The sequence below is a fragment of the Heteronotia binoei genome, chromosome 21 (genome assembly GCF_032191835.1).
Source record: "Heteronotia binoei isolate CCM8104 ecotype False Entrance Well chromosome 21, APGP_CSIRO_Hbin_v1, whole genome shotgun sequence".
In the NCBI taxonomy this organism is placed as follows: domain Eukaryota; kingdom Metazoa; phylum Chordata; class Lepidosauria; order Squamata; family Gekkonidae; genus Heteronotia; species Heteronotia binoei.
In genome coordinates this window covers 6,942,083-6,954,870 of record NC_083243.1, presented here as the reverse complement: position 1 = coordinate 6,954,870, position 12,788 = coordinate 6,942,083, and the positions used below count along the sequence as shown (strand labels likewise).

The 12,788-nt window shown below is 52.1% G+C and overlaps 1 protein-coding gene and 1 non-coding gene across 2 annotated transcripts in view; one reads left to right on the top strand and one right to left on the bottom strand.

Moving 5' to 3' along the window:
* The first annotated feature begins 5,786 nt into the window (after positions 1–5,786).
* The window catches only part of ABHD12B (abhydrolase domain containing 12B), a 34,452-nt gene continuing 27,450 nt past the window's right edge, over positions 5,787–12,788 (top strand). The window contains exons 1-4 of the mRNA XM_060261415.1: positions 5,787–5,902; positions 9,064–9,197; positions 12,270–12,372; positions 12,516–12,635. Coding sequence (XP_060117398.1) covers positions 5,787–5,902; positions 9,064–9,197; positions 12,270–12,372; positions 12,516–12,635 — 473 coding nt within the window. The remainder of the gene's footprint in view (positions 5,903–9,063; positions 9,198–12,269; positions 12,373–12,515; positions 12,636–12,788) is intronic.
* Positions 11,544–11,615, bottom strand: TRNAA-GGC (transfer RNA alanine (anticodon GGC)). The gene has a single exon. It is a non-coding gene; the product is annotated as a tRNA-Ala (tRNA).

The window sequence follows — 12,788 nt, the reverse complement described above, 5'->3', positions numbered from 1 at the left end:
CAGAGAGATCCAACAATAAGCTGTGGCTAATAGCCACTGATGGACCTCTGCTCCATATTTTTATCCAATCCCTTCTTGAAGCTGGCTATGCTTGTAGCCGCCGCCACCTCCTGTGGCAGTGAAGGGATTGCCCAATCCATTCTAGCTGATGCGCATCATTTCGTACAACATAAAATCACGAAATCACTCACAAATGGGCATCAACGCTAGTTTTCTAAAAGGTCAGATGGCGAAATTCCTTCCAAATTTCTAATTTCAGGCTGCGGCCCCCTTGCAGATGAGGGGGTGGGTGGGTCAAGGAACAGAGCGACCCCGGGAGGAGGAGAGGGTGGAAAAGTGTTGCTGTCCCCTCCCCCCCAAACCTGGGGGAACATCTCTGACTTACAGGCCCTGCAGAATTGCGTGAGATCGGAGCGTGTCGAAACACCCGTCTCTTTGGCTTAAACAGCTCCTCCCAGAGCCAGCTCCTGAGAAGGTCTCGGGGGGGGGGGGGAGCGTAACAGCTTGCCGTCTGGGGGTTGCGTGGGCCGCTTTCTCGCCTGAACCAATTCTTGCATCATAATTCAGGATCGTTGCTTGCTCGGTGGCTCAGCTTCCCTGGCAGCTTTTTTCCCCTTGCGTGAACCATCGCCGGAAACCGAAAAAGAGGAAAGGTTGTTTGTGTTGCTCGTTCACGCCCTCCTTTCCCCCGGGCCAGGATTTGCCTTGCACGGCAGTGGCATCGTCGGAGATCGACTGCTGGGCATGCTGTTGCTCGTGTTTGGTTTGTTCCTGGGTTTTTAGAGAATGTGCTTAGCCGTTCCGCACAGGGTCAGGGCAGCGGAGGTATGCTGTCTGGTCTGTGCCAGCTCACAAAACACAAGGCCCCGCGGTCTCCAAGCTAGACGAAAACAATGAAAAGGCCATGCAGTTTTCAACGAACATATGTATATTACAGTGTAGAATAATTCAGTTGTAGAATAATCAGAAGAAGCCCCATGGCGCAGAGTGGTAAAGCTGCAGTACTGCAGTTTGAGCTTTTTGCTCACGACCTGCGTTTGATCCCGGAGGAAGCTGGGTTCAGGTCGCTGGCTCAAGGTTGACTCAGCCTTCCATCCTTCTGGTTTTAAACAATTTTATTAGTAACATATGGTAACAATATCCATTAATAACTTCTTTTATCTATCCCATATTCTAATTTCTAATCCCCTCTCCCCGTTACTTGACTCCCGCTGATGTTATAAGCTTAAAATGCTAACACTTAAAGGTACGCTTAAACCATAAGAACCTGGATTTATATTCTTTCCCCCCCCTAATATTTAATCATTATTAAAAATTGTCCAGTGTCCTTTTATTTTCCATTGTTCTTCTACATAACCTCTAAACTTTTTCCACTCCTTTCTATAAACTTCCAAATAATAGTCTCTTAAGATTCTTGTTAGTTTATCCTTCTCACTCCATGTTATAACTTTTATAATCCAATCCCATTTTTCTGGTATTTTTTCTTGCTTCCATAACTGCGCATACAATGTCCTAGCCGCTGAAAGCAGGTACCAAATCAAAGCTTTTGGAAATTTTTCCATTTGTAATCCCAACAGAAAAGTCTGCAACTTTCTTAAATTCATATCCCAAGATTCTAGAAATTTCTTGTTGAATCATCTGCCAATATTTTTTTGCTCTTTCACAAGTCCACCACATATGGTAGAAAGAACCTTCATGTTTTTTACATTTCCAACATCTCTCTGGCATCTTTTTATTCCTTCTGAGGTCGGTCAAAGGAGTCCCCAGTTTGCTGGGGGGGAAGTGTAGATGACTGGAGAAGGCAAGGGCAAACCACCCTGTAAAAAGTCTGCCGTGAAAACGTTGTGAAAAGCAACGTCACCCCAGAGTCGGAAAAGACTGGTGCTTGAACAGGGGACTACCTTTACTTTAGAATAATCAAATTGAATGAAGTTAAAAGTTTCTGTAGAGGTTTGATTCCAGTTTGGAAGCTGGATAACCGGACAGAACTGATGGAAAAAAAGCCAAAAGACTTTCTTAGTTTATTTATTTATATTTCGATTTATATCCCGCCCTTCCCACCGAGTTGCATTTAAAATGATCATCTGTCTCTCCCTCCGCACCTTCTTCCTTCCCTTTAAATGTTCTGAGTTGTAGTCTTCTTCTGACTCCTATCGAAACGTGCAGCTTTTCATTCGGAAAAGATCTGGCCACTGTGGTGCATGCCCTGGTTAGATTGCTTGGTTAGATTACTGCAATGCGCTCTCCATTGGGCTGCCCTTGGGAACTGTTCGGAAACGTCAACGGTGCAGAATGTTCCAGCCAAGGTGTTGACTGAAGTAGGTTATAAGGACCGTCTCACTCCAATCTTGGCCCATTTACACTGTCTTTCAATTTGTTCCTGGGCACAATGCAAGGTGCTTTAAAGCCTTGTATGCAGGGGTGGCCAAACAGTGGCTCAGGAGCCACCTGTGGCTCTTTCACACAAATGGTGTGGCTCTCAAAGCCCCCACTGTCCCATTTGGGGGAGGCATTTCTTTAAATAACTTCTGCAAGCCAGCTAGCAGCTTGGAGAACACCTTTAAATTCGCTTTCTTTCCCATCCCTAAGAGCCCCCGTGGCGCAGAGCGGTAAAGCTGCAGTATTGCCGTCGGAACCCTCCGCTCACAACCAACAGACATTTCCCCCTCTTTACCTTGAGCCCCGCCTCGTTGAAACGCCGTAGTACGGTGCGGAGGCGGCTGGCCAATTCCTCTTCCGTTGCTGCGGCGATCAGCACATCGTCAAAGAATGGCTGGACCCCGGGAATCCCTTTTAAGAGAGAATCCATTAAGCTCTGAAAAATCCCCGGGGCTACGCTGACCCCAAACTGGAGGCGCTTTATCAAAGATTTCAGGTTTTCATGGCTGGCAACATCATTAGGGTTTATAGAATCCTTCAGGCTCAAGTGCCGTGTTCTACTGGAGAAAGTTTTCCTTCCAGACGTTTCATTCTCAGCTGCGGAGAACATCCTCAGTGGCGTTGCAGCCGGAGCAGGCGCTCTGACCTTCTCGGCTGCTGTGCATTGGACACCCCCTCCAGCCTAGAAATAGCAGCTCTCCAGCAGCCCTGGCCCCACTCAATGCACAGCCCTGGCCCCACTCAATGCACAGCAGCCAAGAAGGTCAGAGCGCCTGCTCCGGCTGCAACGCCACTGAGGATGTTCTCCGCAGCTGAGAACGAAACGTCTGGAAGAAAATCTTTCTCCAGTAGAACACGGCACTTGAGCCCGAAAGATTCTACAAACCCTAATGGAGGCGCTTTACTCGGAAAGCGCCCCGATGTGTGACTATGGTTTGGGCTTCGGCCGTGGCGGCGTCCAACGGCAATTGCTGGTACGCTTGGGCCAGATCCAGCTTCCCAAAAATTTTGGCGCCTGCTAGGGATGCTAACACATGGCTGACCACCGGGACTGGGTACGCGTGGTCCTGCAGCGCTTTATTGATCGTAAATTTGTAGTCTGCACAGATGCGGATGCTCCCGCTTGGCTTGACTGGGGTGACGATTGGGGTTTCCCATCGTGCGTTGCCGACCGGCTCCAGGACCCCTTGTGCCACTAGGCGGTCTAGCTCCTCCTCTGTCTTGGGTTTCAAGGCAAAGGGTACCCACCGGGCCTTTAGCCGTACGGGTGGCACTTTGGGGTTTATTTGTAACAACACGGGGGACCCTGTATATGTTCCTAGTGTCCCATCAAAAACTGCCGGGAACTCCCCACAGATGTCCTGGAAATCCATGCTGGCGGGGGCATGATGGATTCCCTCTACTCGGATCCCCAAGGGTGCAAACCAACCCCGGCCCAACAGGCTACTCAGGTCCCCTTCCGCCACCAGCAACGGAAGATCTCTCGAAAATTTCCCGTATTGCACCTTGACTACCCCGGCCCCTTTGATGCCAATCGCCGTTTTCTGGAAGTCTCGTACGAGCACGGGGGACGGGTATAGCTTAGGTCCCCCCTTGCGGCAAAGTTTCTTTAGGGTCTGGGCGGAGATGATTATGTGTGTGGCCCCTGAGTCAACCTCCATTCGACAGGGGGTGCCCTCAATAAACACTCTCGTTTTGAGTTTATCTGGAGACAGCATGGGGATGTTGCATACCTGTCCGACCGACGCGTTGATATTCTCTACGACGGTGACCTCGTGGCGGCGGCCATTTTTTCCGATCTTTCGATGGGGGGTGCTCTCTCGGGTTGGCGTTGTTTCCGAGCGGCAGACCCTGGCAAGGTGACCCGTCTTCCCGCACTGGTGGCAGACGGTGTCCCGGAATCGGCAGGAGCGGCGCTCGTGGTTTTCCCCTCAACTTGCACACCCTTGAGCTGGTGCGTTTTCTGTCGCACGTGGCGGCTGGCGCTTTGCGGTGGCGTGGTGGAGCTTGAGAGCGTTGTCTCCCCCCTGAGTCGTCCGCTTCTGAGGAGGGTGGAGGCGGCTTGGTGAGCCGCCGCCACCATGCACTCTCCCCGCGATTTCTCATAGGCGTTAACCACTTTGATCTGCTGGGGGAGGCCCATCTCATCTTTCCCAAGCAGCTGAGGAGGGACGGTGGAGGAGGGACGGTCTGAGGAGGGACGGTGGCTCAGTGGTAGAGCATCTGCTTGGGAAGCAGAAGGTCCCAGGTTCAATCCCCGGCATCTCCAAAAAAGGGTCCAGGCAAATAGGTGTGAAAAACCTCAGCCTGAGACCCTGGAGAGCCGCTGCCAGTCTGAGAAGACAATACTGACTTTGATGGACCCAGGGTCTGATTCAGTATAAGGCAGCTTCATATGTTAGGGGAGGGACAGTGGCTCAATGGTAGAGCATCTGCTTGGGAAGCAGAAGGTCCCAGGTTCAATCCCCGGCATCTCCAAAAAAGAGTCCAGGCAAATAGGTGTGAAAAACCTCAGCCTGAGACCCTGGAGAGCCGCTGCCAGTCTGAGAAGACAATACTGACTTTGATGGACCAAGGGTCTGATTCAGTATAAGGCAGCTTCATATGTTCATGTTCATATGTTCATATATGTTCCTCCTCAGCAGCTTGTCCCGCAGCCCGAAAATAAAGCGGTCCTTCAGTCTTTCCTCCAATCGTTTAAATTCGCAGTGGAGTGACAGCCGGCAGAGGGCCGCGATGTAGTCAACGACAGACTCGTTGGGCCGTTGCTTGTGTTCGGAAAAGTCGAAGCAATGGGTCAGGTGAAAAACCTCAGCCTGAGACCCTGGAGAGCAGGGGCGGGACGGTGGCTCAGTAGTAGAGCATCTGCTTGGGAAGCAGAAGGTCCCAGGTTCAATCCCTGGCATCTCCAAAAAAGAGTCCAGGCAAATAGGTGTGAAAAACCTCAGCCTGAGACCCTGGAGAGCCGCTGCCAGTCTGAGAAGACAATACTGACTTTGATGGACCAAGGGTCTGATTCAGTATAAGGCAGCTTCATATGTTCATGTTCATATGTTCATATATGTTCCTCCTCAGCAGCTTGTCCCGCAGCCCGAAAATAAAGCGGTCCTTCAGTCTTTCCTCCAATCGTTTAAATTCGCAGTGGAGTGACAGCCGGCAGAGGGCCGCGATGTAGTCAACGACAGACTCGTTGGGCCGTTGCTTGTGTTCGGAAAAGTCGAAGCAATGGGTCAGGACTGACTGTGGTGCGAAATGGGTCGTCAGGGCGGCGATGATGTCCATGTAGGAGGCATCCTTGAGGAGGGTGGGCGCCATTAGCCCCTGTGCTAGCTCCTGGGTGTTCATCCCGCACGCGCTGAGGAATAGCGATCTCTTTTTATCCGCCCTCTTTTTATCCGCGGTAGTGGATGAAGTTCTCCAGTCACTCCAACCAGGTCTCCCATCGCTCTGGACTGGTCACATCGAACTCGGGAATTGTTCCTGGTGTAGCGGCCATTGTCAGCGCTGGTGGTGCAGAACGACTGTAGCTGCTGGCCTCGCTTACCAGGATCCCATCCTCGTCGCCACTATAATATAGTGGGGTCTCTACAGTAATGAGGCAAGGTGGTAGCGAACATAGCTCATAGGAGGGAAGGTGGCTCAGTGGTGGAGCATCTGCTCGGTAAGCAGAAGGTCCCAGGTTCAATCCCTGGCATCTCCAACTAAAAAGGGTCCAGGCAAGTAGGTGTGAAGAGCCTCAGCTCGAGACCCTGGAGAGCCGCTGCCAGTCTGAGTAGACAAGACTGACTTTGACGGACCCAGAGTCTGATTCAGTAGAAGGCAGCTTCATTAGGGGAGGGACGGTGGCTCCGTGGTAGAGCATCTGCTTGGTGAGCAGAAGGTCTCAGGTCCAATCCCCCGGCATCTCCAACTAAAAGGGGTCCAGGCAAATAGGCGTGAAGAACCTCAGCTCGAGACCCTGGAGAGCCGCTGCCAGTCTGAGTAGACAAGACTGACTTTGACGGACCCAGAGTCTGATTCAGTAGAAGGCAGCTTCATTAGGGGAGGAACGGTGGCTCAATGGTAGAGCATCTGCTTGGTAAGCAGAAGGTCCCAGGTTCAATCCCCGGCATCTCCAACTAAAAAGGGTCCAGGCAAGTAGGCGTGAAGAACCTCAGCTTGAGACCCTGGAGAGCCATGAATGGGGCTGTGGCTGAGTGGTAGAGCATCTGCTTGGGAAGCAGAAGGTCCCCAGTTCAATCCCCGGCATCTCCAACTAAAAAGGGTCCAGGCAAGCAGGCGTGAAGAACCTCAGCTTGAGATCCTGGAGAGCTGCTGCCAGTCTGAGAAGACAAGACTGACTTTGATGGATCGAGGGTCTGATTCAGTAGAAGGCAGCTTCATATGTTCATATGTTTATTGAATACAGCATGGTATAGCGCTGCCTACAAAGACTAGGGCCGCAGGGCCCCCTATATATACACACCCAAAACTCCCGCGCTGCCTGTGATTGGACCATTCAAACCAGTCGAGGGCTCTTGATTGGAGCAGGGCAGCAGGGTTTGGATCCTGCTGCCTCTTGTTCCCGAGTCCCCCGAGCTCTGTCCTTCAGGCCCCAGTGAGCCGTGCAAGAACTCCAGCTTATAGATACAATTTCAAGCACATATACAACACCCATCAACATTACTGTTGATGGAGGGAACCAAGTCTACCTCCCCTGTAGGGTTGCCAATCCCCAGGTGGGGGCAGGGGATCCCCCGGTTTGGAGGCCCTCCCCCCGCTTCAGGGTCATCAGAAAGCGGGGGGAGGGGAGGGAAATGTCTTCTGGGAACTCTGTTATTCCCTATGGAGATTTATTCCCATAGAAAATCAAGGAGAATTGATCCGCGGATACCTGGAGGTCTGGGGAGGCTGTTTTTTTGGGGTAGAGGCACCAAATTTTCAGTATAGCATCTAATACCTCTCCCCAAAATACCCCCCAAGTTTCAAAAATATTGGACCGGGGGGTCCAATTCTATGAGCCCCAAAAGAAGGTGCCCCTATCCTTCATTATTTCCTATGGAAGAAAGGCATTGAAAAGGTGTGCCGTCCCTTTAAATGTGATGGCCAGAACTCCCTTTGGAGTTCAATGATGCTTGTCACAGCCTTGATCTTGGCTCCACCCCAATGTCTCCTGGCTCCACCCCTAAAGTCTCCTGGCTCCATTCCCAAAGTCCCCAGATATTTCTTAAATTGGACTTGGCAACCCTGCTCCCGTCTTTCCTTTATTAGTGATTTTCCCTCCAGTACCCAGCACACCCTTTCACCCCCGCTGACTGAACCACTGGCTGTTTTTGCTCCCTCCCTCAAACCTGGAAATGAAAGAATCCTTTGCTTGTAACTGGAACTCCTAGCCCCAGGGGTAGCCAAACTTGTTAAACGTAAGAGCCACAAAGAATAAATGTCAGATGTTTGAGAGCCGCAAGAGATGAATGTCAGATGTTTGATGATGATGATATTGGATTTATACCCCGCCCTCCACTCCGAATCTCAGAGTGGCTCACAATCTCTCTTTATCTTCCTCCCCCACAAGAGACACCGTGTGAGGTGGGTGGGGATGAGAGAGCTCTCACAGAAGCTGCCCTTTCACGGACAACCTCTGCCAGAGCTATGGCTGACCCAAGGCCATTCCAGCAGCTGCAAGTGGAAGAGTGGGGAATCCAACCCGGTTCTCCCAGAGAAGAGAGCTATGGCTGACCCAAGGCCATTCCAGAAGCTGCAAGGGGAGGAGTGGGGAATCCAACCCGGTTCTCCCAGATAAGAGAGCTATGGCTGACCCAAGGCCATTCCAGCAGCTGCAAGTGGAGGAGTGGGGAATCCAACCCGGTCCTCCCAGATAAGAGAGCTATGGATGACCCAAGGCCACTCCAGCAGGTGCAAGTGGAGGAGTGGGGAATCCAACCCGGTCCTCCCAGATAAGAGAGCTATGGATGACCCAAGGCCACTCCAGCAGGTGCAAGTGGAGGAGTGGGGAATCCAACCCGGTTCTCCCAGATAAGAGAGCTATGGATGACCCAAGGCCACTCCAGCAGGTGCAAGTGGAGGAGTGGGGAATCCAACCCGGTTCTCCCAGATAAGAGAGCTCTGGCTGACCCAAGGCCATTCCAGCAGCTGCAAGTGGAGGAGTGGGGAATCCAACCCGGTTCTCCCAGATAAGAGAGCTCTGGCTGACCCAAGGCCATGGCAGCAGGTGCAAGTGGAGGAGTGGGGAATCCAACCCGGTTCTCCCAGAGAAGAGTCCGCGCGCTTAACCACTACAACCAAACTGGCTGTCTTTGAGATGCACAAGGAAGGAAGGAAAATAGATGAGGGAGGGAGGGAGGGAGAGGTGGAAAGAAAGCAATTTTAACTTTGAATGCATTCTCCGAGCTGCTGGGCCCTCCCATGCCTTCCTTCCCACCCCCGAACCTGCATGACTCTCCCCTGCCTGTATGTTCTTCTCCTGCTTGCGCACCCTCCTGTTGCCTTCGCACTGCCTACACTCCTTGACGACGCTCTGCCAGCGTACGCGGCTGCACATCGGTTTGGAGTTCACCGTTTCTAGCAGCGAACTGGACCTCGGTACTCCTGACTGCCGTACAGGAACACCGTTCTTCCTTACAGGGTCGCATAAAAACAGACGAAGAACTTGGGAGTGCTTAAAGCTTTCATTTCCGTTTCTTTCAGGGGACCTCTGGGCTATCTTCAGAAACTTAAAATCAAGAGGCTGCTGCTGGACCTGTTTATTTTGTACGCTTCCGTCCCCTTCATCGTTCGACTCTTTCCTTCGCTGCTCCAGAAGTTTGTTTATCTCAGCTTTTGTAAGTATTTCCTCGCTCGGATTGACTTTTTTTTTGTAACCGTGAAAAAAAGGGGCCGTGGAAAGATTTTTATTCCTTTGGGTTGCGGTGCTTCTGAAGCTGTCTACGGAGCCAGGGCAATGGTTTGAAATCTGGGGAGGTTTTTTTCTTGGACGTCAAATCGCAGACAACTTACGGCGACCCCGCATGGGGTGTTCAAGGCAAGAGAGGAGCGGAGGTGGTTTGCTATTGCCTGCTTCTGTGTGGGGACTCGGGCTGCTAAGTTCCTGCCCGGGGGGGGGGGGGGCGATCCCCTGGTTTGGCAGGCCCCAACCTGCCAGCAGGGAGGAGGTCACCGGGGGGGGTGGGGAAGGATCCCTGCCCGAGAAAAGTCCCACCGTTAAGCGATGCGCGATGTGTGAGGATGTCACCCGGAAGTGATATTGCTCTGGATATGTCGTGGAGGGACACTCTAGGCCAGGGGTGGCCAACAGTAGTTCTCCAGATGTTTTTTGCCTACAACTCCCATCAGCCCCAGCCAGCATGGCCAATGGCTGGGGCTGATGAAGAAGATGAGGAGCAGAGGTCCATCAGTGGCTATTAGCCACAGTGTGTATGTGTGTGTGTATATATATATACACACACTGGCCGCTGTGTGACACAGAATGTTGGACTGGATGGGCCATTGGCCTGATCTAACATGGCTTCTCTTATGTTCTTATGTTCTTATGGATTTATACCAGAGCGGCTCACAATCTCCTTTCCCTTCCTCCCCCACAACAGACACCCTGTGAGGTAGATGAGGTAGAAGAGTGTCAGAGCGGCTCACAATCTCCTTTCCTTTCCTCGCCACAACAGACCCTCTGTGAGGTAGATGAAGATACTGGATTTATATCCCGCCCTCCACTCCGAAGAGTCACAGCGGCTCACAATCTCCTTTACCTTCCTCCCCCACAACAGACACCCTGTGAGGTGGCTGGAGAGGGCTCTCACAGCAGCTGCCCTTTCATGGCCAACCTCTGCCAGAGCTATGGCTGACCCAAGGCCATGCGAGCAGGTGCAAGTGGAGGAGTGTGGAATCAAACCCGGTTCTCCCAGATAAGAGTCCGCACACTTAACCACTACACCCAACTGATGGGAGTTGTAGGCAAAAAACAACTGGAGAGCTACCGTTGGCCACCCCTGCTCTAGGAAATCGCGGAAAACTCTATGGCAGCGGTGGCCAAAGTTGCTTAATGTAGGAGCCACGTGGAATAAAAGTCAGATGTTTGAGAGCCGCAAGACATGAACGTCAAGTGTTTAAAGGAGGGAGGGAGGAAGGAAGATGAGGGGAGGGAGGGGAAAGTGGATAGAAAGCAACTTTAATTTTAATTGCATTCTCCAAGCTGCCAGCTGGCTTGGCTTGGCCGAGTGATTTAAAGAGAGAAATGCTTTCTGCAAACTGGCAGATGGGGCAGTGAGGGCTTCAAGAGCCACACAATATGTGTGAAAGAGCCACATGTGGCTCCTGAGCCACAGTTTGGCCACCCCTGCTCTATGGTTTCACACAGGGATGCTCTAGCAATTTGAGGGGGAAACTCTATAGTGCCATAGAGTTCTTCCCAAATTTCTAGATCGTCCTCACGCGGAACCATAGAGTTTTCCATGATTTCCTAGAGTGTCCTCGCGTGACGTGCCCAGTGCAATATGTCACTTCTGGGTGGCATTATCGTGCTGTGCTTGTTGCATGTGTGAGGAAAAAGTGGGGACTTGGCAATGCTAGTGGTGACCCTTGACTTCCTTGGTGGTCTGCCATCCAAGTGTGAACCAGGGTTGACCCTGCTAAGCTTCAGAGATCTGGCGTGATGAGGCTTGCTTGGGTCGGAGAGGCCGCAGCCGACAAACTGAAGTGGTTTGCCGTTGGCTGCCTTTGCGTAGCAACCCTGGACCTCCATGGTGGTCTCCCACCCAAGTGCTAACCACTTTCAAGATCTGGGCCATCCAGGTCAGGTCCGATGTTCAGAGGTGGTTTGCCATTGTCCACTTCTGCATAGCTTCCAAGGTTGGGCTAGTCTGGACCATCACCTCCTGCCTGGTCCTTTTAACTGCAGATGCTGGGGATTGAACCTGGCTGGGACCTTCTGCCTGACAAGTAGATGCTCTGCAACTGAGCTACAGCCCAACTTCATGACTCTTCAGGGTCTCAGGCTGAGGCCTTTCCCATCCCCTCCTGCCTGGTCCTTTTTAACTGGAGATGCTGGGGATTGAACCTGGGACCTCCTGCATGCCAGGCAGATGCTCTGCCACTGAGCTACAGCCCCACTTCATGACTCTCCAGGGTCTCAGGCTGAGGTCTTTCCCATCACCTCCTGCCTGGTCCTTATTAACTGGAGATGCCAGGGATTGAACCTGGGACCTTCTGCATGCCAAGCAGATGCTCTGCCACTGAGCTACAGCCCCACTTCATGACTCTCCAGGGTCTCAGGCTGAGGTCTTTCCCATCACCTCCTGCCTGGTCCTTTTTAACTGGGGATGCCGGGGATTGAAACTGGGACCTCCTGCATGCCAGGCAGATGCTCTGCCACTGAGCTACAGCCCAACTTCATGACTCTCCAGGGTCTCAGGCTGAGGTCTTTCCCATCACCTCCTGCCTGGTCCTTATTAACTGGAGATGCCGGGGATTGAAACTGGAACCTTCTGCATGTCGAGCAGATGCTCTCCCACCAGCGTTCCCTCTAAGCTGAGTTAGCGTGAGCTAGCACACAGTTTTCTAGCATCTGCCTCACACATGGTGCAAGCTCACTTGTGATCCCAGAGCAAACTAATTCACGCAGTAATGCTCACAGCTTTAATGCCAGTAGCTCATGAAGTAGGATTTTTGCTCACAAGACTCCCCAGCTTAGAGGAAGTGTTGGCCGCAATCAGGGGTTGAGTTCATCCAGGGATTGTTATGCAGCTGCACCTCCTATTCAACGGACAAGGTAGGTGGGGGAGAGGAGGAGGGGGAACCCTCAGAAAGGTTCAGGAGCCGCGCTCTTGTGAGCTGCTGAATCCGAGGCTTGGCCACAGTGATCTCAACCTGAAGGCAAGCTCCAAAGTGAAATTCTCTTCCAGTGTCTTACCCTTTCGGTGCGGACTTCAAGAAGCCCGAAGTGTACCTCAATCACACAGTCAACTTTTATCTCACTCCCGAGCCAGGAGTCACATACGGCGTTTGGTGAGTGAACCTACGGCTGTGCTGTTCTCTTCCCCCACCCTCGTTGGCACTATGCAAACGAACCTATCTGAGGTCTGAGCTGGGCAGAAGCAGTCGGCCTCCTTTCGTTCCACAAGGAAAGCCCCCTGTTCTGCTTTTCCTAGGCACGCCCTGCCCAACAGCAGGTGGAAGGAAGCAGAAGGGAAGGACCACAACTGGCATGAAGAAGCCCTTGCCGACGACCATCCCGTCATCCTTTATCTCCACGGCAACGGGGGGAACAGGTGGTTTTAAGGTTTCCCAGCCACAAAAGTGGCACGAGCTCTTTTTTTCCAGACTGCTCCAAGCAGGCAGCCGTGTTGGTCTGAAGCAGTTGAACAAAGCAGGAGTCAAGTGGCACATTTAAGACCAACCCATTTTTATTGAGAACGGACGCT